This window comes from Nicotiana attenuata, unplaced genomic scaffold (genome assembly GCF_001879085.1).
Source record: "Nicotiana attenuata strain UT unplaced genomic scaffold, NIATTr2, whole genome shotgun sequence".
In the NCBI taxonomy this organism is placed as follows: domain Eukaryota; kingdom Viridiplantae; phylum Streptophyta; class Magnoliopsida; order Solanales; family Solanaceae; genus Nicotiana; species Nicotiana attenuata.
In genome coordinates, this window is record NW_017671860.1 from 213,654 (window position 1) to 228,518 (window position 14,865).

Sequence of the window (14,865 nt, forward strand, 5' to 3'; positions counted from 1 at the left end):
GATAATCTCATAAGTCTTTTAACTTCATTTTCATCCTCATGGGCTTATGGCATAGATTCCTTGTGTCAGCTAATGTCAGGAGTGTAATTCCACTTCGTGTATTTTGAATCCCATATCGCATTCAAGGTGCCAGAGTATAAATTGATTTTCCCTCCACTCTAGGAAACGACTGGGTCATGTACTTGAATATTCCTCCTTAGTGATACCTATTGCCAATGTACTACTTACCCCTATGCCTCATTTGTGTAATAATTGATGTCGTCACAGTGATTAACCATGTCAGCATTGTTAGTTGTAACTTTCATGTCCCTTAGCATATAACCTCAGAAAGTACTCTACTCAGTGCATTAATGAATTCATGGATAACTCCAGCCCAATCTTGAACTCTGTGTTCCTCATTGCATTAAATTTATCAGGTATTGAAGGTCCAAACATGTCAAATGGGGATCATCCCCGTGTGATCACATATGTTCGATAGGTAGTTTTATGGCCAGCTTATGATAGCACACCTTAAAGTAATCGTTTCATCAAAGGTTTAGCATGGTTATTCGAGTAGAGATTTAGAATTCAGGAGGGTGAACCGGTTATTCACAAAAATTTTCCCTGTAGATGTTATGTGAATTGATAATGAAGGGTACGTAAGCGCATTTCCCATTAGGTCGCACTAGGAGTATGATGTTTCCCCATAGTTGTTCCTCATAAATTTGTATTTTCATATGTCTATGTCTGAGAAGGTAGGTGGAGATCATTTGTATATCATCCTGGTGTAAACTATTGAAGGTGAATGTTAATGGATAGTTAGCTTATGCGAGGTATCTAGTCGTCATCCTTGTTAGATAAGTTTGTAGGTTGGGGTTGTTTCCGTGAATGTGTTATGGAAAAATCCTATAAGTATAAGAGGCCACATTAAAGGCCGAGAGTATTGTGGAAATAAGGTATTTTCTCTTGATTGTATAGAAGTTGGTCTTGANGGGGGGGGGGGGGGGGGGAGAATGTAAGGCCCTGGAAAATTTTGCTAAGTAAATTAGGATTCGTGGTGCCATGGAGGCTAATTATAATGTTTTATATGCTATTAACATGATGGGCATCAATTGAATTTGGTAAACAAGTGTATGAGTCATGTATTAAGTAAGGTGGGGTCCAAGGGGAGGCCTAAGTGTAAGCCAAATTGGAAAAGTTTCATAATAGGCTAAGATTCCAAAGGTACTTGCACTAGTCCATATTTGAACGAGCATATCTAAATATATATTAGGTTTTATGTGATGAATAACCTATCAAATGAAAGGCCTTTGAGTCTAGTTTCCAACGCTTCAAACCGTTCGTCATTTGGACATTCCTACACAAAGTTATGGTCAAATTACCAAAGGCTGGAAAAGCGCGATCCTGTGTCAAATCTGCGATCGCATTTCTGTCGCATTTTCGACTTTGCGGTCGCAGATCTGTCGCAAATTTGGCCAGTGTTGCCCAGTTTTGGGCATCTATTTTGCGGTGCATTAAGCGGCCTACATTCTTGTTTTGCGGTCCATTCTGCGATCGCAAACCCGACGTCGGAGGCTTATTTATCCTATTTTTATAACCCGACCCCATTTTAATATATAGTCTTTGGGCTTCATTTGGGGTCATTTTTCCACTAATTTTAGAGAGAGTTGAGAGCATTTTAGAGAGAGAAGTAGGAACCCAACTTTCATTCATCCAATCTTGCATCAATCTTCAAGAATCAAAGAACCCAATCACAAGTTCTTCATCTAAGAGGTAAGATTCTATACCTTAGGCATTAATTTCGAGTTTGGGGTATAAGATGGGGTATTGAGGTATGATTCTTGGGTGTAATACTATTATGTATACATGCATGTACAAAGTAGGCTTGTGGAAAGATTGTTGAACATAAATAAGTAAAGATTGGGTTGGGAAATCAAGGAAACCTTGTAAAAGAGATTTGAAATCAAGATGCTCAACTAGTATTTGATAAAATGCTCAAATGAGCTGAAACCATGAATACCTTTCTAATTTGTGTTCAATATTGTTATGTCTCAAAGTAGATTGGGATTGCTAGAATTTCCGGAACGTTGTAGTGACTTAAGGAAAGCTTAAACAAGGTATGTATGGCTAACTTTAACCTTTGTAAAGTCACCTTGTTTGGTGTACGAGTAATTGGTATGTGTTTCTTATGTGGACTATTTGTGAATTCTGTTTGCTTCACGGGTGTTAGGGCAAGATGGCCTATTTCATGAATTCTTGTGACTAAATTGCCTTGAATATTGTTGGTTAACGTTCCGATATGACGGTGTGAATAAATGGCAACAAACCAAGTGTGTGTGTGAATGTGTTTATGTGGTAAGGGCTGTGAAATAAATGATGGAAAGAAGTCGTGATTGATGCAATTGAAACAACTGTGGTAACATCATGTGTGACTTATCGTGGGCAATTATCGTTGTGACTTAAATTGTATGTGGGCTGTTGTATATGATGGAAATGGTATTGATGGTTATGAAAATTCTTTCTGATTTGTTGTTGTTGTCGTGTGAAATGTGATTTGTTGTTGTTGTTGTTGTGTGAAATGTGATTGTTCGGTGGGATCGGGTTGCGCGCCGGAACACGAAGTAATAAGGTGTGGGTTGTGGTGATAAGGGTGGCCGAGGTAATAAGGGTGGAAAAGTGATCGAAATCACTATTGAAATAAAAATATGAGAAAGTTGTGAAATCATTGATGTGATGAAATAATGCTGAAAGGGGAAAAGGAGAGATTGTGAAATTTGTTTGGCTTTGGTTGTTCCTTTCATGTGCATTTGATTGTTGATTCTATTACTGTTTGTTATCTGTGTATTGATTGATTCTACTTGGGGTAAAGTTTGTTCATACATACCAGTACAATTCAAATGTACTGACGTCCCTTTTGCCGAGGGCGCTACATTCGTGTTATGATTGTAGGTTGATCTATAGCAGGTACTCCAGTCCACCGACAGTAGCACTCCTTCACTTCCCGTCAGCTGAATTGGTGAGCCCCTTTCCTCTCGGGGCCCTGCGTGGCTCATGCCGCTTTTCTTCCCGGAGTCTTATTTTGGTATTTGTGTAAGGTATAGCCGGATCCTTGTTACCGGCAAGTATTATAAAACTCTTTTGTATCCTTAGAGGCTCCGTAGACAGGAAACGTGGGTTATGTACTTATGTATCTTGTATTTGGGCAGTGTAACTTGTAAACCACGCTAAGTAACCATGTATGTTATGTATATTTCGTAAAAAGGTGTTTAAATCATACATGGCTATTTCCTTTGATTAATGAGTAATGAAAATACGGGGTAACACGTGGGATAGGAAAGGCACCCAGGTCCGCTTTACTGGGGCTACCCGGTCGAGCGCCGGTCATGTCCCTCGGTTTTGGGGCGTGACACAAACCACATCCAAAACATGGCTAATCATGGGCTAAAGTGTGGGCACGTTTTTGTATTTGTCTTAGCATGTTTGTCCATGAGTTGGGGCTTGTCAACTGATTGTTTAAATCCTGCCCTATAAATATGTGCATAAGCTGTCCCAAAGAGGACAGAAAAATTTAGTCTTGTGGCAAGTGTTAGCCAATTTCGTCTAAGTGTATTCCTAAGGGTAAGAAATCATTTTCGGGGCAGGGAACTAAGGTGTTCTTTGTTCTTGGCCATAGGGTTGGCTTATTGTGTTCTTGTATTCACATATTAATACGAGTTGGGAAGAAACTCCAGTAAATTTCGTGTGTGCCTTTTACTTTACTTGCTGCCTAAATTTGTCTAAGTCTCAAACGTCCCTAAAATAAATCTAAGTGTTGGAAAGGCTGAAGTCAAGGCTGGGCTTGACTGCCGCACGGAGCTGAACCTCGGGCAGAATTCGAGTGACATAAATCACCCCTGTGACACTTGCCACCCCTAAATGTAAGATCAACGAACGCTCGAAAATTTAAAGACTCCTCTTTAACCTGTATTGTTGTAATTTGTTCTTGTTTATACTAAGTTTATACAAACTGTCACAACAACAACATACCAAGTGTCGTCCCACAAGTGGGGTTTGGGAAGGGTAGAGTGTAAGCAGTCTTTACCCCTAAGTGTACACCAGTCCTTACGCCTACATTTAAGAAGGCAGAGATACTGTTTCTGGTAGATCATCGACTCAGAAACAAATTGTCGCGAAGATATAAATTAAAGTGATGGTATATATATACTCTGTATACACAATAACACTGCTAAAAAATCTTGGTTCCACCTTCCGACTCGAAGCAACATAACATGGTAAACAATGTCTATCATAGGATCACTCAATTAATAGGTCAATTCTCTGTGACATCTCGGAAGTGATTGGTAGCCAAGTTTTCTAGCAAAGATCTACTTTCTTTCTCGACATCCTTGAAGCAGTAAGCAGGGGCTTGCCACTTTGAATTCTCCAGCACTTTCCCAGCCTCAAATGTCATTATATGTTCAACCAATCCTGCATTGTTTCACATATTTCAAGTATTAAACGTTATCATAAAGAAAAAAGAATAAGAGAGAAAGACGGCTACATTACGTTTCTTACATGAATGTTTGATGAGCCATGGAAGCAATAACTAATGGTTGTAGTAGACTGTTTATATCACACACACCCCTAGGGTGCGGCTCAGGGACGGAGCTAGGTGGACGGAAGGGGTTTCAGTCGAACCCTTCATCCAAAAATTACACTATTATATAAGGTCAATAATTTTTTGTGTACAAATATTATATATTGAATCCCCTTAGTTTTTTGGTGTGTTTACTTTTTAAAATTTTTGAATCACCTTAGTGAAAATAGAGGGTTAACAGTTGATAGGTAAGTCAAGCGGTAAAACAGTAAATCAGGCACTAATAGCTATTCACTCACCAACAACAGCGGCTGTTTACCTCATTGATTTGACTTCATTTTACTTAAGATTAAAGATAGAGGCTGGGTGGGCAGTGAAGGCTCATTTAGTAGACGGAAACGGTCAGGCAAGGCTATCGTCAGACAATGTAGTGCAAGCGGCGGGTAGTGCTGCCATATGAAGAAGATGACTGCAATAGGAGACGAAGGCGACGTGCTTCCGTCACTGAAGCGGCCCAACCGAGACAATATATAAATACGAGATACTTTATGCACCGCGTGATCCTTTGTCGAAAGGAATACAACCGTCGTTCAGCTAAAGGAACGGTTGGACTGCTCATCCTAATGGCAGAAATGTGTCAGAAATTGAAGCTTATCTCATTAGTAGTAAATATATGCATAAAATAGTGAATTTCATTGTTGTTTGTCTTAGCCCCGGATCTTAGGTTTTGGTTACTGTTATTGCATGTCATTTATCTTTTGGTTGTTATACTTCTGGAGTTACTAATGAATTGTCTTTTCTTGTTTTTCATTTCCGTCTTTTAGAGCCGAGGGTGTATCTGAAACAGCCTCTCTGTCCTATCGAGGTAGAGGTAAGGTCTGCGTACACATTACCCTCCCCAGACCCCACTCTGTGGGATTTTACTGGATAGTAGTTGTTGTTGCAGTAGTTTCACTATCGAAAAGAACGGTCCTTTTTCTCATACAAGTAATCTCAGCAGAAAATTTTATAACCCAAGTTTCAAGCATAAAAAAAAAAAATTCTTCCCTAAAATAGATGGTCTACGTAATTCAACAAAATAAAGGACATTAAAGAATATTTGCATACCATCATAAAAATGCCAATAAACAGGAATCTTGGTAACAGCATCCTCGTAATACTGTAAGAAACCAACTTTCTCCCAAACATTACAAAGGAATCCATCCTTGTACTTTTGTCCTACGTAATTTGAACCTTCAAGCCAATTAGGTCTAAGAATTCCCACTGGGAAATGCCTGATAGTACACTCTTGAGTAGAATCCAAAGTGAAATAAAAGGAAGTACCATTTTGCCATTCAACATCATACAAAGTCTTTCCCAATTGGTATTGGTTTATATGCATGTACCTTTTGTTTGGCCAGTCGTACCAAAGGTCTACTTTCCTAAGACCTTGAGTGTAGTTCATAATGGTAATTGCGTGGAATTGTTGAGGCCATGGTTCTGGAATTGGGTCTGTGGACTCTGATTCAAATGCAATTGAAGGAATCAAGAGAGTGTATGTAGTGACAAGGAAGATGAATTTGATAGTAGGGAACATTTTGTTCTTGTTCTGTGTTTTTGGTTTTCTTTAGGAGTCTCGGCAAAGATAAAAAGTAAGCAAATAAAATCAGCTAAGAAGCAAACATGTGGAACATAAACTGCGAAGTAGATAAGGTCCATGTCACTTTATGGTGCTTCATTTTTCAAGTGAGTTTTACATAAGACGCGGTTATATTCATTCTTTATTTTTTCTACATCGATTATAAACAGTTATACATATATTTATATCTACCAGCTATTTTTAGTTTACGGGAGACAGCTATTTGAGTTAATTTCAACAGTTATTACATATAGTCAAAGTATCGAATTCTATTTAGTATTTACTTTAAAAACAACTTGCGCGGCACCATTAGTGATTGGAATTTTTATATTCCTATACTCTACATGAAACTATATTACCCTCCCTACTCAAGGTTTACTATAATTATATTTTATATACTCAATTATCATTTATATACATTCTAAGGGAATTAATGATAATAATTAGTGTCCTAAATTACTCTAACGTATCTTCCACTCCCCCACGTTTCTCTCTCCACATACCACCCCCCTCCCCACGTATCTTGTACTCACCCACAATTCCACCATTGACAACCATTAAAAAGCTTTGAATCTTTGAATTCGAATTTGGGTTTTCAAAATTTTTTATTTGAACTGGGTGTTGTTGCAAAGAATTGGGGATTCTCTCTACGTCTCTCTCTATCTCTCAATCCCTAATTTCAGTAATGTAAAGCAAAGGAAAAGAGAGCAAAAATTCCACCATTGACAGCCATTAAAAAGCTTTGAAGCTTTGAATTCGAATTTGGGTTTTCAAAAATCATTATTTGTTTGGATTGGGTGTTGTTGCAAACAATTGGGAATATGGTTTGGAGTTTATATCTCAATTTTGAGGGGTTTTGGTGAAGATTAGACGTGGTTTTGGCTGAATTTCAGATTGAAACTTGAAGAAGAAGGACAAGACATGATATACATTATATTTAGAAATTGTAGTAAAATTATAAAAAAATTGTAGAAAAATTATATTCTGTTGTTTATATATTTTTATTTATTTATTTAACTATTGTATGAAAGTTGAACAACATTGTATAAAAATTATATTTAAGTTGTATATAACTTAGTAGAAATAATGTATGATAAGTTGTAAATAAATTGTATAATATATAATTAGTTGTATGAAATTTGTTTTTACTATGTATAAATCAGATACAAAATATACAAAATACATATTGTACAAAATTTGTATACAAATTGTATTTAAGTGGTGTGATATTGTAGTTGTATATAACTTGATAGAAATTTAAAAAAAAAAAAAACTATATTAGCATTCAAAAATGGTTGTTACTACCATCCAGGATTGGAGTTTAACTTGAAGATGTTTAGGTGTTTTCTTTTTAATTTTAATGGTGAGCTGTACCCGGTCAAATGGGAGATTACCGTAGTGTATTTTCTTTCGGAAACGAAAAGAAACTCTGTAATAACTTGAACAAATTGTTTCTTGCTTGAGATATTGACATTTGAACTGCGACAATATGTAGTGAAGTCTAATGGCCGACAAGTCTGTTCATGGTTTTTGCACTCTGGATATGGATGTAAAGGGCCTTATTGTTAAATGGAAAGAAACTCCAATTATATTTGCTTCAGCCTGGAAGTTTCACAATAACTGAAACATGCAACCTGCTTTTGTTTTTACACTAACTACAGTCTTTCAAAAGTACTAATGAGATTTGAATTGTGTACAACTTTAATGGATTTTGAATGAGTCGATATTCTTTTCCGATAACGGTAATGTCCGGACCAGCTTGCGTGCACCTCGACTAATTTCACGGGATATCTTACACCTCCCACCAGCAACAGGAATCAAGTAACTCTATCCACACCAAGGCTTGGACAGATAAAAAGAAATTACCTAGAATTTTTGCCTCCACTAGGATTGAACCTTAAACCTCATGGTTCTCACCCACTTCATTGATCACTAGGTCATACCCATGGGTGCGGAATGAGTTGATATTGAGAGATTATAAATTATTTTAATAAGCTACACAAAAAATTATAAAAATCACTTCCATTCAAAACATAAATCATGATACAAGATTATGCTACTTTCTAAATTTTAAGTTTTGGTTCGTGGGACAGAAAGAAAACGTATAGTAAGATGAACATGATACCAAACCAGGTTTCGTAGGAACCTAAATGGAAAAAACCTTTTTTGTTTTCCGCTTAGCGTCCTAGTGTATACTTAGCAATTCTTCCTCATGATTCTGTGTAAACCTTTTTATAATTTACAAACATGTAAATTTCTTTGAAATGGTTACAGGCAATTATATATTATCATTGAAGATACAATACGAATTCAAAGAATATCTCAAAATCTCAATACCACAAGGATCCCACTATTTGAGTCAAAATGATCACATCATAATTCCTTCATCATAGAAACAAAAGAAAGTTGAACTCCTCAGAACAATCAACAGAAATAGTAGCTGGACCAACTCATAGTTGCTTCATCCATTCCCTTCATTTGCTAGCTAAGGACCTCTACGAAATTTGCATGTTTTATCACTTCGCAAACTATAAAGAATATTTCAATTAATCAAGGCATGCTCTCCTGGCAAAGCTATAAATAACTACTAAATGTACCAAAATGCTGCTCCTCTAATCTGTACTATCCAAAAGTAACAAATGGTACATGAAACTATAGACAATCTATCCAGAAGTGGATTGCTAGAAACCGATTTTGACGCATCCTCCAGAATTTGAAGACTAGGTAAATCAATTTTAACGATTTATACCGATAGCTATAGTTCCCATAAGCAATATCAATTTTCAGTAGACAGTTGGGCACTAAGCAAAGGCAGATTGTAACATAATTACCATGAAGTAGTATTCTTGCTTCAATCTGTACTCGATCACAGTCTTGTTCCAAAGCAAAAGAAAGTGAGCTTTTTCTGGAATTAGTCCTCAACGCCCACTTTTAGAAGTTTATCTCACGTCTCTCGGCAAAAAACTTACCACTCACGAACTGGTCAGGGAGAAGAGCAAGCCAGACTGCAGTATCCGCAGCGTCTACTGGAGACGTATGCCCAGCCCATGCGGTCATGGCAGTCTTCACCCAACCTGGGCAATAGCAATTCATATATATCTTATGACCGTCTGGCCTGTCTGAAAGTATCTTCGCCATTAGTCTGGTGTAAGCATTAGCAGCAAGCTTTGACAATGAGTAGTCAGTAAATACTTGTGGCCACCCCCCAGATATCCAAGTCCCATCTTTTACTTGGTCCAAAAATGTGCTCACGGTGCTATCAATCAGTTCCTCTGATAAGGAATCTACATCCTCCAGTTGTTGTCTCAAGCTGACATTTGCAATTCTCACGGTGCTATCAATCAGTTCCTCTGATAAGGAATCTACATCCTCCAGTTGTTGTCTCAAGCTGACATTTGCAATTCTCTGGTGGGTATCAAGCAAAAGCAGATCATTTAGAGATGTAAATAAGATAAAGCTTTTTGCATATTAGAGACCTCAGTAGTTATTGCTTTTGACGAATTTCAAAAATCTCCTAAGAAGCATTCCTCTATCAGGGCGAAGGACTAAGCAAAACTTGATTTTGGAGCACACAAATGAAAAGGAGTCCTCTAATGTCCCCCTCCCCCTTAAATAAGTGTATATGAAACTCATAGATAACAATTTCATTTTGCTGAGATGGAATATGATTAGTATTTGAAAACAGAAGATACTGGTTTTTTTACGAAGAGAAAACCCGTAAATCACAACATCTCTCTCTAGCTGTACAATATTTTCGGCACTCTTAGCTGTCATGTCAGCACAGGAACCATGATGGAAAATACCCTGAAGAAACAGATTCCACTTTGGGAACCTTAGAGGAATTGCAAAAAGAGCAAGCAAGATGAAAAAGGACAAATAGAGTGAGAAGAATAATAACAGTGAAAAGGAACGCTAAGGCGCTTACATTCCGCCTGCCATTAAGTCTTCCCAGTCGTGAAGTCACATTAACAATACGAGCACCAAAAGGAGAAGGCCTCATTAATGGAATCATAGCTTTAATCATACTTTTGGTGCCAAAGTAGTTGGTCCGGATAACCGTTTCTGCAAATTCCACTGAATTATCTGTTCCGAAATTGAAATTGACTCCTGCATTATTGATCTAAACACTTCCATATCATTAGCCGAAAGGGCCACATTTGACAAATATAGTGAACGGACAAAAGTGATAACAAAATGAACGTAAAGCAACGACAACTACAGCATAATGGCCCCCCTCTTGGTTCTCTCCCCCCTCCTTCCCCCAACCCAACAAAAAAAAAGTGAAACGTAATAGTAACAAAGAATACATACAATATCAGTATGATATTGAAAACCAATTGCATATGCTACCACTACCAGTGCTAGCCTATAATGAGAAAATAAAGTAGATGGAGTACCAGTATATCTAAACCGCCATATTTTTCCTTTATCCAGTCAGAAAATAATTGAATTGATGTTGGGTCCACAATATCCAATTGATGAAATACCACATTCAAACCTCCCTCTTGCATGACTTTCGCTGCTTCTTTACCAACATGAGTCTCTCGCGATGTAAGAACTACCGTTAGGCCATGTGATGCCAATTGGTGAGCAATTTCAAATCCAATTCCTCTATTTGCACCAGTCACGACAGCAATAGTGTCAGTAGACCACCATCTGAAAATCATCAACTGTCTATAAGTGTAATACTCAGAATCAACATCCTAAAGTAAACCAATTTTGACTGGATGAACCATATTCCATCCCAACAGTTATGCAGTTGAAATAGTGATTATCTAGATCTTCCCATAACTAATAGGAATAACTAGCCAAAGATTATCAAAATGGCTTGGAGCATCATCTTAGTTCATGACCAAGGCTGATTGGAAAGTGAATCAAAGAGCTTATTATTTTCCCATGATACAGTCAGTTTATAGCTTTCCTTAAGCCGGGGGTCTATCGGAAAAAGCCGTAGGGGTAAGGTCTGCGTCCACACCACCCTCCACAAATCCCACTTCTGGGATTACACTGGGTATGTTATTGTTGTTGTTGGTACATGCAGTTTATGTAATGATTATAGTAAGTCTATAATCTGTTGCATAGATGAAGTATAAAGCCAGATTATAGAGAATGGAAGAAAATCAACTGTACACCAAATCAAATTATCTCCATAGTTCTTTTCTGAATATGTCATTAAGCTGATAAATGGTTTCTTGTTTCCTATCTAAAAATGCTAGAGCAAAAATGCAGAATAAATGCACCAAGCTTAGCAGGTTTAGGTTTCTATTCTTTGAATGTGGTTCTTAAAATGCCTTACATCTTTGCAGTTCTAATCTCCTAATCTCCTGGTAGCAAAAATGTATATTAACAGAATATTATGGTTACTTTATTAGATTCCAAAACTGCATCATTTGCAGTGCAAAGCTGTTTGTTCAATAATCATAAGAAAACACAAACAATCATCATCTAAAACATTTGACACGATACTTGCCAACTATATGCTGCAATGCGCTGATTCGAGTTTGTCATCTTAAATTATTTTTGTATCTCATGTACCGATGCACGTCTATATGGAAAGCCTTCCTAAATAGTGAGATGATGGAAACATCTCTCCCTTCGAAGTTTGAATAAACTACCGAATAAAGCATATTACAGGTAGACTAATTACTAGAAAGACGTACATTGGAAGCTATAGTGCTTCAGCATCTGCAGTTTTATGCTTCAGAGCAAGTATCCAATGCCATCAAATATAACCATCCCAAGAAAGCATAACACAATTGAAAATGCTAGAGTTTGCTCCATCATCTACACATTGTTTCCTCTTCAGTCGTTTGGTAGGATGTATTAAGAAAATAATACATGTATCAACTTTGGTATTATTAATCCCTTGTTTGGTAGTGTTTTTCAACTTACGTATAACTAATACTTGTATTAATTATACACCTTATTCAATGCTATTTTTATACATAGCAAACCATGGCATTAGCAATACCATACTTTTTAATACACGGATAAGCATGTGTTTATTGACCCGGAGAAATCGTATAACAAGGTGCCTAGGGAGATTCTTTGGAGATGCCTGGAGGCAAAAGGTATGCCGGTCGCTTACATTAGGGCGATTAAGACATGTATGATGAAGCTAAGACTCGGGTTAGGATAGTGGGAGGCGACTCGGAGCATTTTCCGGTTGTTATGGGGTTGCACCAAGGATCTGGGCTCTGCCCATTTTTATTTGCCCTGGTGATGGACGCACTGACATACCATATTCAAGGGGAGGTGCCATGGTGTATGTTATACGCTGGCGACATAGTTCTGATTGATGAGACGTGAGGCGGCGTTAACGAGAGGCTGGAGGTTTGGAGATAGGCCCTTGAGTCTAAGGGTTTCAAGTTAAGCAGGACTAAGACAGAATACCCGGAGTGCAAGTTAAGCGCCGAGTCGAGGGAAGCGGGCATGGACGTGAGGCTTGAATCACAAGTCATCCCCAAGAGATGCAGTTTCAAGTACTTAGGGTCGGTTATCCAGGGGATGAGGAGATCGACGGGGATGTCGCACACCGTATAGGGGTGGGTGGATGAAATGGAGGTTAGCATCTGGAGTCTTGTGTGACAAGAAAGTGCCACTGTTGCTCAAACGTAAGTTTTATAAAGTGGTAGTTAGACCAGCCATGTTGTATAGGGGAGAGTGTTGGCTAGTTAAGAACTCACATATCCAGAAGATGAAAGTAGTAGAAATGAGGATGTTGAGATAGATGTGCGGGCACACTAGGATGGATAAGATTAGGAATGAAGTTACTCGGGAGAAGGTGGGCGAGCGTGGCTTTTATGGATGACAAGATGTGGGAAGCGAGGCTCAGATGGTTCGGGCACGTGCAGAGGAAAAGCCTAGATGCCCCGGTAAGGAGGTGTAAGCGGTTGGCTTTGGCGGGTACGAGAAGAGTTAGAGGGCTGCCTAAGAAGTATTGGGGAGAGGTGATCAGGCAGGATGTGGCGTGGCTTTAGATTTTCGAGAACATGACCCTTGATAGGAAGGTGCGGAGGTCGAGTATTAAGGTTGTAGATTAGGAGGTAGTTGAGCATTTTCTACTTCGTACCGGGTGTGAGGATAGCATGATTCTTAGATTGCTAGTGGTTAATATTGTGTTCACACTATTCTCCTGTTTTCCATAGTATCGGGCCTTATTTACTTGTTATTGTTATTGTTATTGTTTTTCATCTATTTTTTGGTTCTTATATCGCTGTTATTATTTCTATGGTTTCTGTTGATGGTACTGATGTATTTGTCTCTTTTCATCTTCTTGAGCCGAGGTTCTTTCGGAAACAGTCTCTCTGCTCCCTCGGGATAAGGGTAAGGTTTGCGTACTCATTACCCTCCCCAGACTCCACTTGTGGGATTTCACTGGATTGTTGTTGGATAAGCACGTATAAAGACAAAACTGCCCTTTTAAAACCTATAATACACCAAACCAAATAATCGATAAGAAATAATTCCACCATAACTAATCCGAGCATTACTAATCCCAACATTACTAATACACCATATTCAGTACTATTATTATATGCTCTACCAAACGACCCCTATAAGTACAAGGGACACCTACCATCATGAAGCTACAGGGCAGCATAGGCTCTTTTAAGCACTTAACAATTAAACACCGACAAAATGCAAAAATGTAAATAGAACTTTTTTATGGATCAAAGGACAGTCCAATTAGACTGTAATTAAGACTGCCTTCATAACAAACTTAAAGAGGTGAAATTTGTGGAAAATTAAAATTAAAATCAGACCTTTGGTGATCAGAATAAGGAATGGTACGGAGTAGAGATATTTCTTGTCGTCGCTTCTCTCTTCTCTCTTGCGCTCTCTCCTTTTTACCCATTAATTCCTTCGGTTATTTGGGCTTCAGAGCTCTCTAGCTATTCTGCTCTTTTGTTTCGCTCAGTACTCATTTCCAGATTTTGCTTTGGTTTTAGACTTTAGAGCAAACCCTCGCTTTCCTATGGTGCTACTCTTCCCAGAATAAAATAACAAAACAACATATTTTAGTATAAAATAAAACTGTAAAGTAACACATTTAAAAGTATGGAGAGAGATTGGTAAATTATTTCACTTTCAAGTTGTATACATAATTAATTAATTTAGCTTATATTTAGCCATAAAATGGTATAATTGAATTTATACGTGATTTCTAGACAAGTGAATTAATTCGATCCTAAAATAATAAAATAATTGAAGAAATAGGTAATAAATGAAGACAAAATAGCAGAAATAGTAATTTCGGGAACAAGGCTTCCGCGCATAACAGTAATGAAATCAAGAAGTAAGAAGATAAAATTGTATAAAGCTTTATACTCATTATAGCACAAGTTTGTCAGAAAATACGTATCCCTTTACAATGATAATAGAGCTCACTATTTATAGCTACACCTAGGGAATAAGGTCCTAGAATCAAACCCCTCTTCAGTGCTAATTATGAGGGTCATTGAAGGATATGTAATATCAGGCATGAATGCCATATTCTTTTGTAACGGGCAGTGTATTATGTGCCGTAGAATATTCTTCATTAAATGCTACCGGGCGACAGGTATTTATTGCATCTTTATGAGCGTCATTCTTTGTGTTAACAAATGGAACAATTATCCTCAATTTTAACTATCCTCTGGCTGCAGCTCCACGTGTCACTCTTTTATGCAACCACTTAACATAACATATT

General features: G+C 37.8%; 2 protein-coding genes across 2 annotated transcripts; both read right to left on the reverse strand.

Moving 5' to 3' along the window:
- Positions 1-4,131: 4,131 nt before the first annotated feature.
- On the reverse strand, positions 4,132-6,213 carry LOC109210589 (uncharacterized protein At4g14100-like). Its single transcript, XM_019374027.1, has 2 exons — positions 5,663-6,213; positions 4,132-4,446 (listed from the first exon to the last, which is right to left on the reverse strand). The coding sequence occupies exons 1-2, from the start codon at positions 6,129-6,131 to the stop codon at positions 4,289-4,291; spliced, it is 627 nt and encodes a 208-aa protein (XP_019229572.1). The 5' UTR covers positions 6,132-6,213; the 3' UTR covers positions 4,132-4,288.
- Positions 6,214-8,507: 2,294 nt separating this feature from the next.
- On the reverse strand, positions 8,508-14,188 carry LOC109210588 (carbonyl reductase [NADPH] 1-like). Its single transcript, XM_019374026.1, has 4 exons — positions 13,940-14,188; positions 10,571-10,829; positions 10,099-10,293; positions 8,508-9,578 (listed from the first exon to the last, which is right to left on the reverse strand). Exons 1-4 carry the CDS (start codon positions 14,029-14,031, stop codon positions 9,105-9,107), a joined length of 1,020 nt encoding a protein of 339 aa, XP_019229571.1. The 5' UTR covers positions 14,032-14,188; the 3' UTR covers positions 8,508-9,104.
- Between the last annotated feature and the right edge of the window lie 677 nt (positions 14,189-14,865).

Excerpts from the sequence above, each read along its gene's own strand:
- LOC109210589 (XM_019374027.1), bottom strand. The coding sequence starts at position 6,131 with ATGTTCCCTACTATCAAATTCATCTTCCTTGTCACTACATACACTCTC. Across the intron at positions 4,447-5,662 it reads TTATTGGCATTTTTATGATG|GATTGGTTGAACATATAATG; the intron begins GTATGCAAATAT and ends GAAACAATGCAG.
- LOC109210588 (XM_019374026.1), bottom strand. The coding sequence starts at position 14,031 with ATGGGTAAAAAGGAGAGAGCGCAAGAGAGAAGAGAGAAGCGACGACAA. Across the intron at positions 10,830-13,939 it reads CCTTATTCTGATCACCAAAG|ATGGTGGTCTACTGACACTA; the intron begins GTCTGATTTTAA and ends GATGATTTTCAG. Across the intron at positions 10,294-10,570 it reads ATGGCGGTTTAGATATACTG|ATCAATAATGCAGGAGTCAA; the intron begins GTACTCCATCTA and ends GGAAGTGTTTAG.